The sequence below is a fragment of the Trachinotus anak genome, unplaced genomic scaffold, assembly GCF_046630095.1.
Source record: "Trachinotus anak isolate AG129_WGS33_773 ecotype Australia unplaced genomic scaffold, CSIRO_AGI_Tana_v1 ptg000019l, whole genome shotgun sequence".
Classification (NCBI taxonomy): domain Eukaryota; kingdom Metazoa; phylum Chordata; class Actinopteri; order Carangiformes; family Carangidae; genus Trachinotus; species Trachinotus anak.
In genome coordinates, this window is record NW_027273870.1 from 20754190 (window position 1) to 20773259 (window position 19070).

The 19070-nt window shown below is 39.6% G+C and overlaps 1 protein-coding gene across 2 annotated transcripts in view; it reads right to left on the minus strand.

Annotated features, from left to right (window-relative positions):
- Window positions 1-19070, minus strand: part of LOC139635965 (uncharacterized) — a 57267-nt gene that overhangs the window by 5260 nt on the left and 32937 nt on the right. The window contains exons 1-9 of one of the 2 annotated variants that reach the window (XM_071503579.1): window positions 12745-12900; window positions 11457-11693; window positions 11133-11231; window positions 10355-10399; window positions 10098-10177; window positions 9502-9598; window positions 9299-9385; window positions 4819-5073; window positions 3875-3969 (exon numbers count right to left, since the gene is read on the minus strand). In XM_071503579.1, coding sequence (XP_071359680.1) covers window positions 3917-3969; window positions 4819-5073; window positions 9299-9385; window positions 9502-9598; window positions 10098-10177; window positions 10355-10399; window positions 11133-11231; window positions 11457-11693; window positions 12745-12805 — 1014 coding nt within the window. In that variant the 5' untranslated portion in view covers window positions 12806-12900 and the 3' untranslated portion in view covers window positions 3875-3916. Of the gene's footprint in view, window positions 1-3874; window positions 3970-4818; window positions 5074-9298; window positions 9386-9501; window positions 9599-10097; window positions 10178-10354; window positions 10400-11132; window positions 11232-11456; window positions 11694-12744; window positions 12912-19070 lie in introns of those variants that run through there. The other variant, XM_071503578.1, reaches the window with a different exon arrangement.

A 19070-nucleotide genomic window follows, 5' to 3' on the forward strand; every position in this document is an offset into this window, starting at 1 on the left:
CATAAGCAACAATCAAAGTTAAAGCTCTGAAAAAAACATACTTAAAACCAAAAACATCAACCTCACTGTGACAACAAGACTTGAGTAATTTACTTTGCCGAGAAATAGTCCAGTACAAAACCCCAGTTAAACTGCAACTCTTTTCATTTGGACAACGGTTAAAATAAAACGCTGTCCGTTTTCTTACCTATCTCTTGGCAAGATAATGAATAAGCATATTTCCTAAAATGTTTAAGTATTTGTTTTAGTTTGAAGAAGTTTGAACTTCAGTTATATTATTGTTGTAAAAATGTTGCTCCTTGTTTGAGATTCCAAAGAAAAATTGTTGTATTATGAAGCACTGTTAAATAACTTCATCTTCATTTTGAGCTGCAATGTAACCATCTTTGATCGATCACATGTGATCACTGGTGAAACCCTCAAACTTGTCAGTAATAACTTTTTTTGGAAGTAAGAAAAAGTACACTGTGCATTTGGGAGTTTTATAAAAGTTAAGTTAGAACATGAAAATTTCCACATTGTCACAGGAAAAAAGGGATGACACACCATTGTCACTCTCAAACCTGCGTGTGCAGCTTATACTGCAGGGACAGCCCTTTAAGCCCTGTAATAATGTCCCCGTCTAATTGCTATCATCACCACTTTGCAACTACAAGTTTTAGTTTTTAATTTTTTCTTACTTACAAACGTTGATGGCTTGTGGTAGGAAGTGTAGGGAGAAAGGGGCAGAACCAGCCTCCACCAGCTGTTTTCTTCTTGTAGTGTGAGGGGAGTGTCAGGCTGCACTTTCCGACAGTCCCTCCCTCCTGTAAAGCTGCCCAGGTGTAATGGTCTACCTGCCACTCTGAACCACATCAAAACTCACAAGCAGGAAGCTTCCCCTCACTGTTATTACTGAGATAAAGATCCTGCATTAACCACATACACCATTGTCATCCTGTCCACCATAAATCTGTGCTTACACCTGCAACATTGCCAAAGAAAATTACCTCTGCTATTTGGGGGAGGAGGGAGAAACATGATAAAGGCTAAACAGTTGAATAAGTATATTCATATTTTATGCTTTTTCATACCATTTATTTCCCTAAAGTCACACACAAGGGCTCGTGAGAGATTAGCTACCCTCTTCAGGCTCAGATCCTTGACCCTCCTCATTTTGTGACTTGTCTCTGAACCAGCAGCAGCTCCTTGAAATAAGAGTGTCTGCGGATAAAACAAGTTGCTTCTAGCTGACTACCAGCCTTGTCTCACACACGAAAATCTCAGTCTGTCACTATCTGTCTCTTGCCTCCTCCTCTCTGTGAAATATTCATCCCAGGCAGTACAGACAATTTACTCCAACATTAGCCATCAAACATAAAAGCGGAGCTCCGACTGGAAAATAACACTGTGAAGTACCAGGTCTAATTATGCAGGCTTAGTTTATGACCTGTCACTTCATATCCATTATCCACCAGCACAGAATGACGAACAGCCTTTCAACTTCAGTTTCCAGCTTGCTCATCACTTCCCAACCCAGGCGGGAAAAAGTAAAGAGTTCACTTTTTCTTTTCTGTGTTTTACCCAAAATTGCATTATTCACTGTTTTACAACTTGTGTTCATTGTGTTATTTTAGAAGGCCAGCTCATACTCATGTGAGCCACAGGATTCAGTTCTCTATAAAATGACATTATATTATTACATCAAATTTAAAAATCACTTTCACTATGGACCCAAAATCTCTTTACAATTAATCAAAAGGAGTTGGTTTTCAATGTAACTTTGTGTATTTCAGGTGGTTCCAGTGGCACTCAGATCATTCAGATGGGGGTTCAAAGATAAATGTGTGTTTATTCTAGGGTCTTTTGCATTGAAAATATTTTTCATCTTTGAATCTTAGAATACAGTGAACATGCAAACCTGGTGCTTCTTCCACTTCCTGCCATACCAGTGGCATATTTAACAACTTACCAGCAGGTCTTGCACAACTATTGTGTAAAATGTTTTCACATGTGTGGGTATTATTATTATAAATCATAAATAACTGAGACTAGGATAAACAAATTATTGCTTTCCATAACCTTGCATTGTGTTTGAAGATTGTTTTTAAAAACTTAATTCAATGCATATCCTCCTGGACCAACTTAAAGCATTTTTTAAAGCATTTTCTGCAAATGGAAGAGTCTGGTCACAGGACGGATGACTTCTAATTTTCTTAAAGTTTTAGCACATTTTACACATTATCCTGATTCTGATTTTAAAAAAAAAGATGTGTTCAAGGTGACGGTTGCAAAAATCAGTTGTGGCAACACCTTTGTGTTTATACAGTAGGCTACTACCTTTTTACAATCACACCGTGTTTCAAAGCATAGTTGCTGCCTGGATGATGATATTTTTTGGGGGTTGCCATATTTTTGTACTGCACAGTATCCAAAGGAAAGTTATAGGGTTGGTTGGGGTGGATAGTGGATGAACAAAGGACTATGACTAGAGAGGTTTGCATTCTGAGTCCATCACATGGTTAGGTTTAGGAAACAAGAGCCCTTTGATTAAGGTTAGGGTAAGATGCTTGCAGTCTGCATCCTCACCGGTAGACAACACTAAATGTTACACACTGGTCCTTTAAACATTGTCTAGATTTGAAAAGTGACTTACTGGGACACCTGAATGGAACATATTCCAGTGACAGGTTTGACTGCTGAAGATCACATATCACATACCGTATTACATTCGATTTCATAGTTCTCTTTATTGTCTCCATATATGGTTGAAGTTTTCTGCTCACTGTGCGAACAGGTATTTAGAGATGCAGCATACTAGAGGTGACCACCTTTGCTGAAATGGAGATGCTTGGGATTTCTGAAGCTGTTGTTTTTGTGGGAACGGAGATGATCCATGACTGCTAACACGGAGCTTCTGAGCGGTTCGCTTCTGAGATGTGAGCTTATCATCAGCTGTTAAGAGCAGTGTGAATTCCTCGGGCCTCAGGCTTCGGCCCTGAGTGTTTTTGAGCAAATAGGAAGAGAGAGGGAGTGCAGGTGCAGTTGTGGGCCTTACGTCCTGAAGCACGTGATGATTAGACTGAGGGGGTCAATGTTACTACCCATGTGAGAACAATCTCATGTATGAGTGGAAAATTGAGCAGGAGGAATGAAACCAAGCCAGGTTTATATAGTTAGCAAAGAAGATAGAAAAGAAGTGGTTTTGCTACCTTAAAGTAAAAGACCAACTGCTTTCTCATAATTATTTAGAGCATATAGACCTATAAATGAACATGAATGTTCCTTTTGACCCATGGAAAAATCTGCACTCAACTACTGGCCTTTGAGTTTGAGTTTGAGTTTGAGTTTGCTCAGTTGTCATCACATGTTATGGCCTAAGTGTGGCTCTTTGGTCACGTGAAAATGATGACAGAGACTGTAAAATGCGGTTGATGAAACAAGTAAGTGGACTCTGAGTTAAAATTATTTTGTCAACAGACCAACAGTTACTTAATGCATAAAAACCTTATAAAAGAATCGAAGAGGAAAGCAATTGCAGGTAAAAGCAACCAGTTTGAATTAATGATATACTGTATGTTGTGATCCTGTCTCTCGCAATGAGGCTCAGTTTTGGATGCAGCTGCCATAATGTGTATTTATATACTACTGGACAGCGGGCTATCAGTGTGATTTACAATTCTGGGGACAAGCACATTTTATAATTTTAGATTTAATGGTTATGACTCCTCTATTTTTAATAATTCAGGACGAGAAGCTGTAACACAGACCTCCCAGTGGTTGTATGTGATCTGTTGACCTGCTCTTCAGGGTTGGGGGTTTTCCCTTTACTAACATCTGAACTGGCTGAGCAGTGTACCAGCTGCAGAAGAGCATTCGTCCGCTGTGGTCTTACCAAGTTTTTGAGGAACAGGACAGGGGCAGCGAGGGAATAATGTCACACTGGACTGTCGAGGGCAATGTCCCAGAAGGTCATGCCCAACTCCAGATCTGTCGAAACGACAAAGAAGTGTATTATGATGATAAACTCAAAACCCTTTTGTTTGAAAGTCAAATGCAAGTGAATCAACAGTAAATACAAATAAAAATCTTTCAATGTGACAATATCTTGATACTTATACGTCAAAAAAAAAAAAATAAAAAAATAAAATCTGATGAAATTATCCTATTTCAAGTAGGATAGGTTCAAATTTGTTTTCAAGTCTATCTTAACACAACAAACATATACAGTACAGTGCATATGTATAGTGAAAGAGTTAATCATTGTTACTGCTCCTCAAGTGATCACAGCCTACTCCACTGTAAGAGATGGGGGACAAAATCCAACCCCTTCTATGCAAAACTGCATGATATGTTTTATCAAAAGCTAATATGAGACTTAAGCGGAGTCAGAGTTTGCCAAATCAAGTGGGTATCTTCCAGGGTTACAGTCTCTTTAGTCTTTTTGTACCTAATTAATTCCCTCTTCATCAGCTTATCTTAGTATCTTTTAATGTTGCGCAGGAAAGTGAATTTCCATGTACACTGACGACAATACACACAATTTTCCAAGTAAATAACAGAGTGAATTACTACATACAGTAGTTGTAAGTTCTCCTTTTTGTCACTCAGTAAGAGGTAAAGGAGTTGATATGACACATGTTGTCGTAAACAGGAAATGAAAGGAGCTGTCAATAAATTAAACACAATGTGCAGGAGACACACAGTATAATCAGTGTGTTAATAAAAAGTGTTTAAGCTATAAACCATGGGAATGTGAAAGGTTTGTCAAATTGTTTACAGATAGTATGGGGAATTACAATGAGTATGAGGGGGGGGACAAATTATTTAAATACCAACCGCTCTTCTGACTGCAGCCAGCATTGTTGCTGTTGTTTTCATTTGGCTCCTTCAGTGATTCCACTGAGGTCTTGTTGGAGTTGACGCCTTCATCATCAGTTTTTTCCTCCACGCTCGGCTGCACAGGAGAAGGAGGACTCTGCTCAACAACATCCTCTTTGGGTTTGTCCTCAGAGCTGTCTGGAGAAGGAGCCGGAGCTGCAGATGGAGCTGCAGACTCAGCACTGGGCTCATTGACAGATTTATCAGCCTCAGCTGTGAAGGGCAAACCAAACAAAAAGCAAAACCATAACGCTTTTTTTAGTGGTTCAAGACAATTGATGCTGTTTTCTATTCTGTATCTAGTTAGCATAACAAATGTAAATGAAAACAACATGTGGATGAATTGAAACAGCACACAGGCTGAGTCATATTGAAATATATTGGAAAAAGCCAACATTCATTGTGTGTTGCTATTTTATTAGGAAGTTAAACTGTTGCAATAGATTAATTGTGTAATGTTGTTGAGACATTTCTCTGTCATTTTAAACTTCTAAGACATTACAGGTCGGCTGTTTGGGTTAGTGTATTCTGTGTTTAGCTGCCACATAATAACAGTATTTCAACTCATAGCCTGAAGTGGTTTTGCCCTCTCTGACAGTCAGGAGGGGATTTCTCTTGGGCAAAGGCATTTGAGGGGGCCACCATGTTGGTAATGAGGCGGCTGATTACTGACCAGTTCCTAATGAGCTACAGCCATGCAGCTGTTGGAGGCTGTGGGAAAGTAGGGCGGCCCCATCATTATCTGACCCAGGGTTAGGTGGAGGGAAAGCGGAGATGAAGGGGAGAGGTAGGTGTACGTTGTTCTAGACATAATTCTGCCATGACTAAGATGGCTCCTCGGGCGTCATTCCAACCTTAAGAGAATCATCATGTCGGTCTGGTTTATGGCGGATGACAAGACTCTTTATTACAGGTGGACTGGTGACCTGATGGTCTGCTTAGCATTCTCATTTCATAGACAGGAAATGTGCTCTGCAGGCTAGTTGGTATCATGCAAAAAGATTTTGGTTAAAATGCAATATTTAAAGAAGTTCAGTATTTTGGTAAATAAGTTTAGCTTTTCTTCCAATGGTTAGATGACCAGTCTAATGTCTGCGCGTTAAGCACTGAGCTAGAGCCAGGAGGAAGTTAGCTTAGCATAAAGACTTGAAATGAGAAGAACTTGGCAGATGGATAAACTGTTGTTTATACAGAAACACCACATAACTCTGTATAAAATTTCTCAAGAACTATCAGATGGATTGTTAATGACATTTGGAACAGATATCCAAGATCCCTGATTTTTCATCTAGCACAACTATCAGGTCAAAATGTCCGTTTATCTGCTAATAACATCAGTCTAACTAACCCAAACGACCTGAAATGTAGTTTTTGTTTTGTGCTAATTAATAATGTTAAAGTAGAGTAGTAGAAAGTAAACATTACACCTGTCTTGTTTCTTTACTGTTTGTGAGTTTTAGACATCAGTAAGGTCTACGCGTCAAGCAAAATACTTGTCAGACGGTCGGACAGCATCTCAAAGCCACTGCACTGGATCTTCCTGTTGTAAACAACCAGCTTTCCAAAACAGATAATCCAACAATGACTCCCACATCACACAGTGATTACCCAGGTACGGTGAGATGTGAAGCAGGGTTTTAACTTTTGAACCCTGAGCTTTCTTTTTACATTTTTCACACAATTACCTCTGTCACCTTTCAAGGGCAATATCCTACTACAAATGCCTTCACCGTGTTTACACATTTTACACAGTGAAAGCAGTATGTTAGCAGAACAGTACCAGCGTCAGTCCTCTATCTGTGTCTATACAGGATGCGTCCAGGCACAGTATTGAGTGTATGTCACCTGCGCTTTAGCAGCACAGAGCCCAACAGAAGTTATTCTTGTAAAATGAAGAAAATAGCTTTGAAGCACAAGAATAAGCTTCTTTGCATGAACACATTTATAGTGCGAATGAAATGCAAACCTATACGCTCAAACAAGAGACATATCATTTCCTTCACATGACAACTGAAGAACGCATCTGAAACACCTCCTAACAAGCTGCACTAACAAGTTAATTTCGAGCACACATTCACCTAAGAGAGACAAGATAGAACCAATTAATTAATGAACTTAAGAGATGCTGGTAGGTGTTTTTTTATTTTTTTACTTTGGGAGACCAAGGCTAGCTGTTTACGCCTCCTTCCAGTCTTAATGATAATCTAAACTCTAGCTCCTTCCCCCATGTCCACCTGCACTGGTGATTACACTTATTTCAGCTAATTAGACCCTTTCTCAGGGCTGTGTGGGCATGAACCAGTGGTAAGCCTCTCTGATATTCTTGCTGTATGATTACATTTTATTGTCAGGCATTTATTTAGATGGTTTCACTACCTGTATCCTATGTTCTTCACTGTGTCAGTGAGACCATTTTCTTGGCTTCTTAATGTGGGCTGCACTTATTGTTATAATACAATCACGCTTCCTTCTTGGCTAGTGTGCTACAAAAAAATTTCAATCACAATTTAAGAAATTTCCATCTTGAATAAAAGAAGATAAATAAGTAGTACCTAAGCACTCAACCCACAGGAAGTGACAAATCACCTGCACAAAAGTGCGATAAAAGATGGCTAACATCTGATTATGCTTTGCCTCTTTTGTCACTTCAGTATTCTTTGGCATGAAACATTACAAACATGCCATGTTGTACTATGTACAGCTGGCAAACGTCACCTTACAAAGTTTCAGTCTGAGTCTTATTTTCCAGTTACCTCATACAAGTTGCTTTAAGTTACTTCAGTCATCAGTTTGCACATTGATGTATGTTTTCCTGTATCGCTTCTTTTTGTGCTTATCTCATGCTTCTTGTCATTACAGGAAGCAAGTCACATGCATTCAAGTAGTTTCCACTTAAGATGTAAAAATAACTTCTCTTCTTTTCATTGTGATGATACATTATGTTTTATGTTGGAGCTGATCATTGAACTACAGTCACAATAACCCAATCCCAACCAAAAGATAATTTTAATTTTCAAGGTTGGGGTTAGATTGTGTGTGTTTCCATGAGGTCAAGGGTGTGGCTTTGTGTTAAGCAAAATTGTGTTTATTTTCTGCCTTAACTTGTAAATGCATATTTCAAGAGGGTGCTGTAACAATAAGCTTCGGTGAAGCCAGAGATTTTGTAATTGTGGAAATTTGCCACGTGTCTGGTTTCTTCAGCATTCCTTTAAATTGAAACAAGTGAGCCTGAGTGACAAGCAGTAATCATCAGATAAATCTTTTTTCAATCAGCGTCAACCAAAACAACAGCAACAATTAGATATCTGGCTCCCCACCTGATCTGATTGCTGGCAAAGTTTCATTATTTCTTTCCCACCAGTGGCAGAGAACCATTTAAGCTGCTTTTCAAAGCAGCCATCAGCACTGTCCATTTAAACAAAGTGTGGCTCAAGGCAGAGAAGCAGGCCCAGACATGACTGAACCTTTTACCTTTCAACGTGGAGTAACATCTGAGTAAAGCAGGAACACTTCATACGCTATCAGACAAATGAAAATGTCAAAACAATAGGACAAGAATAAGCAAATATTCTGTGGGCTAAAAATGTAGCACAAAATATACAACTCACAGAAGAAGCAATCCTCTTAAATTAACAAATATTTTGGCTTTGTTTCCCAATACCTAGATTTTAAAACTTTACGACTTAGTATATGATTGCTGTCTATGGCTTTTGTATGTTTGTATCAAAATTGGAATTATACCGATACTGACTATATTGAATATCTGCTGCAGTTATGGCAAACTGCATTTGCTTGTAAATTGTTGACTTGGCTTCCATTTCCATCAAGTGGTGGTCTTTGGTACTACGGGACACATATAATATTTTTTTTTCTCCCTTCAAACTAAGCAACTGTTGCTCAGTTATGCATACACTTTACGTCACAACGTTTCAAAATTTTCGGTGGATATCCTTAACTGATCTTATCTTTACACAAGCTCTTTTTTAAGCTCTGCGTGAGTCAGGTGGACTTGCATAATGCCACATTTCCTGTGGTGATAGTCAGGTTATAAACATACTGGTTATATATTTGGTAAAGTTGTTTAACATAAGGTAAAAATCTAACATTTCATATTGTATATTCATATTAGACTGTTAAATCAATGCCTACAGAGAAGCAATACACTTTTTTCGCATGCTTTCCCCAGGCATCTGTATTTTCACACCATGTCACAGCATGTTCGTGTTAATATATAAATATATAGTGTAGAGAGCTGTCACGAACCATACTTCCTTTTACTAAGTTTAACTGATCTTACAAAAGAGGAAAAAAAGCGGCACGCAATTAGTGCACATGCCACATTTGAATTCACAGCTAAAACAAATGTCCTCTTCTGTTTCTCTGAGCTTGATTAATATAATGCATGCAAAATACTGATCAATCACAGATAAGCTCTCACTTTTCTGCTCCTCTTGTACTTCTGGTTTTTCTGCCGGTTCTTGTGGCTCTTTTGTAGTAGTTTCTGTACTTTCAAAAGTTTTCAGACCTGGAAAATGTACAGGGATCAGGATTAATTTTTGAGTTTTGAAGATGACTTTTTTTATGAAGGACAAATATTCTCAGTGATATTGCTGTTGATATACGTGGGTGTGTTGGACTGACCGTTTTGAGGAACAGTATCAGCAGGCAAGTCAGGCTCCATGGTGCTGAGAGGGATGTTGGCTTCATCTGGTCTGTAAGTGAAGTCCACAGAATAGCGCTGAGGAGATTCAGAAGACACATGCATCAGTGCCACAACATTTAGGCCTAAGGAATGGGTTTACATTTTGGGAAATGAGAAGATCGATACCACTTTCTTGTGTGCTAAATATGAAGCAGCAGGTTAGATCAGCTTAAAGACTGGTGGCGGGGAAAAAACTTAGTCCAGTCCAGTCCAAAAATAAGAAAATCCACCGACCAGCACCTCTAAAGCTCACTAGTTAACACACTGAAGTGTGATAAAAACAAAGTCCTGGTTTTACAGAGTGATTGTAGTCATGTAGCGCATGGAACTGATTTTGTGTGGATTAAATTACCTAGATGTAATGTAAGAGACATTGAGCTTCAGAGCTGATGCTGTGCACATTTTTGAACAGTTTCAAGCTTCCAGTCTTCAAGCTAAGCTAAGCTAACCATCTGCTGGCTGTATTGTTATTAACTATCAACTTTAACTATACCTGTTTGGAAGCAGAAGTGAAGAGTGAACATACTCTACTTACTCTTCCTCTCTTGCGTGCAACCAAGCAAGCAACTCCAAATCCAATAATTACAATGACGATCACAACCAGGATGATAATACCTGAAGGAGCAACAGTTCATGTTTATAAATAGGAATACAGTTGTCACATTGGCTATACAATGTGGTTCCAGATGAAGACATAAACCTGTTGTATGCCTAAGCCTATAGTATAGATACAACCTCAAAAAGACATTATGGTTTGATATTGTTTGAGATGTAATTTTAGATTAAACTCACCAGTGCTGTCATTTTTATTTGCAGTTTGTGGTTTGGGAGTGGTTTCTGTTAGACATACAAAAAAGTATTTAAAAACAGAGACAGTTTACTTGAAACAGCTTGTCAGCTTGCAGAATATGATGTTCAATATGATGTTGAAACTGATTTTTTTTTTTTTGTGGCCACTTGGGGACAGTTAGGCAAGCTGAATACACATCAGTGACATACTGTATTTTTACATTATAATGCTGCTGTGGCTAACGTGTCGGCAAGCATTGGCCTATTTACACATCCAGACACAGACAATACCTGCATTCATTTTATTCACTTTCTTTGGTCTCTACCTACCTCCTGGATTTTTAGCTGTTAAATTCTCCAATATCTTGTCCATCTAGTTTCTAACTTTGTCTGTCAGCCCTAGTACTCAGCAGGTAGTGTACATTGAGTATTTCTGGAGGTTGATGAGAGATGTGAGAATGAATCTAAACGGTAAACCAAAAAGATACTGAAATACTCTGTAGAGCTGAGGAAATCTGTGGGTAGGGTGAAAATGTTCTGTGAGTTTGTCAATGCAAGCAAAATCTTTAAAATTATATGTTGTCCTTTGATCCACAATTAATAAAAAAATATTTTTTATTACATTGTCACATTACATTTTGATTGAACAAGCGAAAATATAAAGAAGGTCATTCATCATTCAGCATTCATCCTTTTCACTCTAATTGTACATAATGTAGAATCATCAAGCTAATCAGGGAATACCTAATTTTAATTATTAATTCATCAGGAATCAACTCACTTTTGTCCATTTTTGTACTGGTGGCAGATGTGCCTTTAGAAGGACCGATGGGTTTAGGTGTGGTCGACAGTGTTGTGGGCCTTTGGGAAGCTGTACCACCTTTAGAACATTCACCACGTGAATCAGAAAAACACATTATTCCACAAGAAAACAAACAGGCACATTCATAAAAGAAGGAAGATGCAATAATGGACTTGAAGGATGGACCAATGGAAGGATTGGCTTTAAAATCTGAAATCTCTTAAACAATTGGTTTTAGGTAATACTACATTTATGCATACATACGTACATTTGGTTAACAACTGTTCAGAGAATAGCTCTCACCTTTCTGCTTTGTAACTGGGGGCATGATGGTGCTGTTGGTGCTAGTGATGTTCATGTTATTGGTGGTATTGATGATATTGGTGCTGGTGTGGGTGTTGGGGTCGGTGGTGCTGATGGAAGTTACTACATTGTTGGTGTTATTGTCATTAGGTCTGAGAGTAATGGTGTTAAATACAGCTGGAACTGTGGGTAGCCTGCTTGTTGTCTCATCTGCTATGGTTGAAGCCACAACCAGACCTGCAGGAAAGGATACAAGTTTTTCAACACTATCTGATAGGTGAACACAAAAACAAAGTTTAAACATGAAACACTGGGTGCTTGTATTTTTTCATTTTCTGTTATCATCAATTTAAGATCCAACAAACTCTACCAATAAGTCCTCCAACTTGGACGACCATAGAGTTCATTTGTCCCTACCCCATATGAGCATCCCTGTAGAGGCAGGCATACTGGACCTCATGTTGTCATGGTTACGATAATAAACTTGTGGTTAAGCTTATAGAACAGTCATAGTTTGGCTAGGTTTAGGCGCAAAAAAATATGTTTAGGAAAATTGTGGTTCGGATTGAAATAGATGTTGTCTTAAGGTTAGGTAACTTTCATTGTCATGGTTAAAATGATCACAAAATGGTCACACAACTAAGGTTGGGGAGTGGTCATGGTTAAAAGAAACAATGACAACTATTGGTTTCAAATGGGAAATGAAAAGCAGCCACTCGTGTCAAAGTCCTGTGTTTTGTAGACCTATCCATCCATCCCAACCTCCTCCTAACATGGACTTTGTCACTCTGTATAGCATGTTCACAATAAAAGGTCCCAATAAGCTGCTGGTATAGACGGCATATGAGCTTGTGGTTTTTTTTTTTTTTTTTTTTTTTTTTACAGTAAAACTGTATATATTTGCTGACCCTAACTAGCAAGTAACTTTTATTAACTGAAAACCTTAAAGGGAACAAGCCATGCAAGTACTGTACTTCAAGGTGTGGCCCTGTTGGCCTGATGATGTTTTACTCATACAGTGTTTCATGTACAGCATATAGTAGTTAGACTTTATGTGTTTATTCATCAATAATTATCTTTACATACATTTTTGTTTATATTAAATTTATAATCCCTTATTAACATCTGAACCCAGACAGAGCATTTAAGGTACAAGGTTTCCAGAAAAAAAATGCTTTTTTATATTAACAACAAAACTTAACACTTTGTTAGTGATAAAAAAAATGATTAATAGAGTGTAATTGAATGCATTTCTGTCTAATAAATGTAAACATATAAGGAGCCTTACCCAGGATAAAGACGGAAGAACCCATCAGCGGCATTGTAAGTTTGTTTGATGGCCAAAGCATGTGAGAAAATCTGCAGTCAGGATAAATCTTTTATCAAAGCTTTATGCCTCCAGGTGATGCTTTCATACAGTGCTTCTTCCTCAGTGTCTCACAGCAGCGCTTGCATCTAAAGGAACCCAAAAAGAGGATCAACGCCTCTGACCACAGCAGGATGTACAATGTTGCTCAAATGGTGTGAGAGGAAATATGCTGCTGGTACATTGCTTCAGTGCTCTCCTCTCACTGCAGAACAATATGAGGTTGCAGATTTACATTGCTGAAAAAAACTTTCTATAATAGTTCAATAATTCACTGTGGATGAAGGTAATTAATTTAGTGACCAATATGGTAAATTTGCACCAATTTTAACACGTGTCTAATATCTAATATTTATCTCTTCATTTGCTTTCAGCTAATTTCCACAAAGCAAAACAGTATGTAAAGTGTGATTACCAAGAAACTGACTGTGTTACTAAATATGTTACTTGGTGCAATTTTTCCATTATTATCAGTACCATTTTCTGCTCACTAGATGTCGCTGTGACTATGGGGAAATATGCCAGACAAGAACAGACTGTTGCACTCTTTTCTTGCTGAAGGTATGACTAACTTCAACCAATTTTATATCCTGTATGATATTCTGTGAAAGAAATGAGGTAAAAAATCATATGATTTTAATGATAAAGACCAGTTGCAACAATGTAGATGCAAAAGAGGACATTGTGTTCTGTGGTGGCTGAGTAGAGTATGATGACGTTGCGGGTGAATTAACAATAAGTGGATTAGTCAATCAGCAGGAAATTGAGTGGCAACTATTTCGATAACTGAAGAATAATGGACTGTTGATTAAATAAAATATTTATACACACATTTTGAATACACCTCCTTTGGCCCTGGCAAATCATAATGACAAATATTTGTCACAGATTTTTTCATTTTACAGACCAAAGGATCTAATCAGGAAATAATCAATCAAAAAAACAAAAAACAAAAAGAACCTGACATATTAATAAAAGAAAGTCATCATTTGAAGCCCTGACAACAATATTACAAAACACTTTTTGGATGTGCATGTATGTGTGTATCACTGTAAAAGTGTGTCAGCATTAACTGTGTAGGTGGAGTTGTTGTAAGGGTGTATGTGTGCTGAGCCTTGTAGGTTCATTTATTGCTGTTTATTTCCTCATGCCAGTGGTAATCAGCAGCAGGATTAGTGTAAACTGCCACCCAGTCACTGGCAGCTTCCACGTGGGCAACCTCAGGCCCCCTCTGCTAAGGCCTGTCCGGGTCTGTGTGGGACCTGCTCGCAGTGACGAGGAACTGGGAGCCCGCTAATCCTGAAGAAAGACCCCTGCCTGGCTTCCTCTTTGGGCCACCTATCACCACATCACAGAACCCAAGGACCAACACTGTGCCTGGCCCAGAGGATGAGCTAATGAGCACTGAGAGGAGAGGAGAGGAGAGGAGAGGAGAGGAGAGGAGAGGAGAGGAGAGGAGAGCAGAGGAGAGGAGAGGAGAGGAGAGGAGAAGAGAGGAGAGGAGAGTGTTTCTATGTGTATGTGTGTGAGAGAGACACAGAGAGGGGAGAGAGCTGGACCACCCACCCGGAGGATTCAGAGGCACAGGATTCACAGCCCATTCTGTTGACCTGCCACACCGCCCCAGCTCTGGGCAAGGCCCTCCCCAATTGTTCCGCCTGCTAACATGAGGAGGGGGGTTAGACAAGGAGGAATGGGGGTGGACGAGCAGTAAACAGTGGGCTGAGCTTCTCTCCTTCAGTGCACAAAGGGGCTGAATTGTGTCGGGACTGGAGCACTTTTTAGAGTGGCCCTGCCATGGGGCCTGAATGAAACATCTGTGGAGGCTGAGCCCGAGGGAGAAAATGCTATTTTGCTGTTCAACCACACTGACAACCTGTTTTCTCTTTCTTCAACCCCCCCAACACACACACACACACACACACACACACACACACACACACCACCACCACCGCCACCACCACCACCCCTCACTGTTATTTCTCCCTTGGCCTTGTAAAACTATTCATACTGTATATTCGCATTTGCCAAGCAAGTAACAGAGAAGCAACAGTAAATGAGGGAGAAAAACTGAGAGGTGACTTTAATGTTTGTTTGAGGATGCAGTCAACTGCAAACTAGATTTTAACACAATTTTTCCATATGCTTATGAATCCGCTCATAACTTTTTTTTAACTTCAGTTTAATTCAATTTAATTCAACTTTATTTCTTCTACATAAATATTTTAAAAACAATCAATGTGGAAATTTAAGCATATCAAAGAGTCTCCCCAATCTGTTGATCAAGAGTACTGGCGTCCAGATTTCAGAACATATTTGATAGCCTGTAGATTTCCCATGATTTAGGCAATGAACTTTGACATTGCCTAGAATTTTTTTTAGCAGATATAGTATGAATTAGTAAGTTTCAAGTTTCCATTTTGCTGCAGGGTAAGATTGAAAATATCAAACTTTTTTTTTTTTTTTTTCCAAAATCTGTTCTCAAATCCTGCAAAGAAAGTGCCAGTTTATTACAACTTGAGTCTTGTTTTAGTCTTTATTGCCATGTTATGATAACAATGTTTACATTCACCAAGTTAATGGTTGCGCTCTGGCTTCACTGTGGTGTTGGTGATCTAAACCACTTTATTTGGAGCCTGTGTACCTGAAATTTTGGGTAATAATCAGTGATGCACTGATGCAAGTATGATTCCAGTCTGTGTAAAAGATTGTCAACAACTACAGTAGGGATAGTGGGTCAAAGTTGATAGAAGGTTGTAGTGTTTAAACTGTGATGGATGTTTACAGTGTTTGGGTTATAATTTTGCTGTTTGCCTACAGTTTTTCTTCCAGCTAAATTTGACTAATCTGAGGATTTGTTTAAAACCCATGTGTTCGTCTGAGACCTCCGGCCAGACCTCGACAGTTAACTGATGACAGCAATGGCAGTGATGACCAAAACACAAGTTATAAACTGGATCTCTTCTTTATTTCCTCAAGCGTGCAAGTTGTCAGGCTGCAGGTAGCTGATGTGCTTTCCTCAGGTGAATACAGTGAATACAGTAGCATATGGAGGCTATCATGAGTGTCAGCCTCCACAGAGAGTGCCGCAAGTCCATCCATCCATCAACATCACCTCTGTAAACTTCCCCCTCCCTGAGAGAACCCCCTCCCCAAACTCTCAGCCCTCTTTCCCCACAGTCCTGTCCTCCTCCTCCACCATATGCAGCTCAAAGAGAGAGACTACTGAGACATTTCAGTTTAATTGAAGGGGAAACAAAGATCCCTGCTTACTTCCTGGTCACCCATTTTCTTTAATCAATTTCCTCCCTTTGGTCCTATATCATCTGTAATTACTTTCCCTTTCCCGCCCCTTGTGGGTCCCTCCTGGAGCAAAGGTCCACACACACACACACACACACACACACACACACACACACACACACACATAAAGACACACACACTTATTGCTAACCCCCTACCGTAAGCAGGCAATACCTTCAGCATCAATACTCGCTGCCCCCCTTTGGCTCCTCCAGCCTGAACAATGGAGAAGACCCACTGGCTCCAGAACCCCACCAAGCAACCCTTGACCCTGCCCACCTACTCTACTAAACCTCTACACACACACACACACACACACACACACACACACACACACACACACCACACACATGCAGGTTCATGAGGTATGTACTCTTATATTCCAGTCGTAGACATTGTCACACACGCACACACAGCTCACACGAGCCTCCAGTGAATGGAAGGAGGGAGAAAAGGAGGGGAGGTGAGGAAGGGGTGGGGGGGGCACTTTAAATACCAGCTCAGCTTATAATCACTGGAGTTTGAACTTAGAAGACTTCTTATGCTAAGAGGTCAAGAAGCCAGAACACTCATTCGCTCTTCTCTTTCTTCCCGGCTGCCCTCTGTCACTCACTTCTCTCAATGGGTCCCTCTGATCCATAAGCTGGTTACGTACAGTGACACCAGCTGAGCGACGCCAACATTAAATCATCCAGCATAACAATGAGTGTGTTGTCTTTCCAGTATTTTCAACAAGTGTACATAAGTAAGACAAATTCAACTTTAACTTTCTCTGGTGCTTAAGCAACACAAAGTGAATCTTTAGCCAAATGATTTTTCTGTAGGGTCTGAGCTTTATTTGTGAACAGTTCCCAAGGGAATTCATTAAATCGATCTTACCTGCCAAAGTGAATTATGAAGACAATACCTGTAAATATAAGATCTTCTGTTGAACCCATTGCTTACCTCAGGACATTTTGTGTACATCTGGATGAAAATTCCCTCCAAATTATATACCTTTATTGGACTTCACATTCCCCAGATATGACCACCCAGAGAACACAGACCATACCACCCACACACTATTGAGTGGATTTATCTCTCAGCTGATGCTGGGGTGCCTGATGAATGAAAGCAGCTTACAGTATTGGCACTGTTGCCTTGTTTGATGGGGAAGTGAAACGTCAGAAACTCTTATATAAATAGGTGTTAACCATGGGAGCAAGAGAGGAAATGTGTTGCCTGCAGGCAACAATCGCAATGTAAATTCCAAGGAAAGTGCTGTTGCAATATTGTAAAAAATAAAGAGCTCTGGAAGAAATGTGTGTGTGTGGTAAAGACAGGTCTAAATTTGGCTTCCAGTTAGTCAGCAGTGTAGTGTGATTAAACAGACAGGAGGTAAACAGTGATATCAATCAGAGGATACAGATAGTGCAGCAGCTAATGATTATTTTCATTATCCCTTAGTCTTTTGATAAATATCAGACATCTGTGAAAAATGCTTTTCCTCACAATTTCCCAGACTCCAAGTTGGCTTTGTCAAATCTTTAATTTACATCAATGTAAAACAGAGAAAAGCAACAAATCCTCTCATTTGAGAAGCTGAAACTCTGTGTTTGCCATCTTTAATTGACATCTGCTTTGTTAATCAACCAACAAAATCAGCGTTAATTAAGTTTGTGTAGATCCACTGATAGATTAATCAACTTATTTTTAGTTCTTGATACAGATGTATCTCTCATTTTACCAGTTAGATGATAATGGATTATTCATCTGAGTCATTTATCAAGGAAAAATGTTAAACATTCACTGGTTCCAGCATCACAAATGTGAGTATTGTCTGTTTTATATGACTGTGAATTGCATATGTTTGGGTTTTAGTGGATGTTCGTACAAAACAGGAAATGTGAAAACAGGCCTTTGTTAAAAATGCAAAGACCTGTGTTGTTGGGGTGTGTTGTTTCAGGTAGCAATGAAACAACATAAGTCTAACTGGGACCTTAGGCACCACCTTGGGCACTGTAAATTACTGTGGGCATTTTGAAAAATTTTCCATTTTCAATTGCAGCCTTGTAGTTATAGTGATGAGATACTTCAGGATGTCCAGGACATGTGGATTCAAGACAGAGGCTACAGTCTGTCTGTCAGTGTCCATTTACCAACCAGCTGTTTTTAAATTCAGGCACACTGGAAGGACTCCAGTACTGCCAGCATACCATCATCTGTATTGTGCCACCTAGGCAGTGGATAAAACCAACTTCCATCTATCTTCACACACACACATACACACACACACACACACACACACACACACACACACACATGCTTGACAGACCATTGATGTGGTCCTTCTTGTGTGGGATTAAAGAAAGAAGACAGCAGGAGGAAGAAGAGAAGGACAAGACAGATTCTGGCCCCAGAATTTCTGGAGAATTTTCAAGAGTCTAATGTGCAAATGATAACGGCTCATCCAAACCGTGTGTGTGGTCAGGTGATGACACACACGCAAGTCTGTTCACACACAGCAGTGCCCACACACATACTCTACACACACTGCACACACATCGAGTCAGTGATTGGAGCCTTTGGTCTTCATCAGGTCAATCAGTGGAACCATGAGACCTGGAGGCTGTGAGGCTGGATGTCCTTTTGCTTCCAGACTTCAATGTGGCCTGTTCCAGTAACTCCTGAGCAAATACAGACCATCAGTGAGCAAGCGTGTGTGTGTGCGTGTGTGTGTGTGTGTGTGTGTGTGTGTGTGTGTGTGTGTGTGTGTGTGTGTGTGTGTGCGTGTGCATGTGAGAGAGAGGGAAGAGTTGTAGTAGTGGAGTCTGGGAACAAGCTCTGTGTGGGGTACAAAATGATAATTAGAGAGTATGACCTCATTTTCATTTACTGTAACACACAATACACATTATCCATCCAGGTCATTAGCCCAACCATCAGCTCTGAGGCACCCATAATGC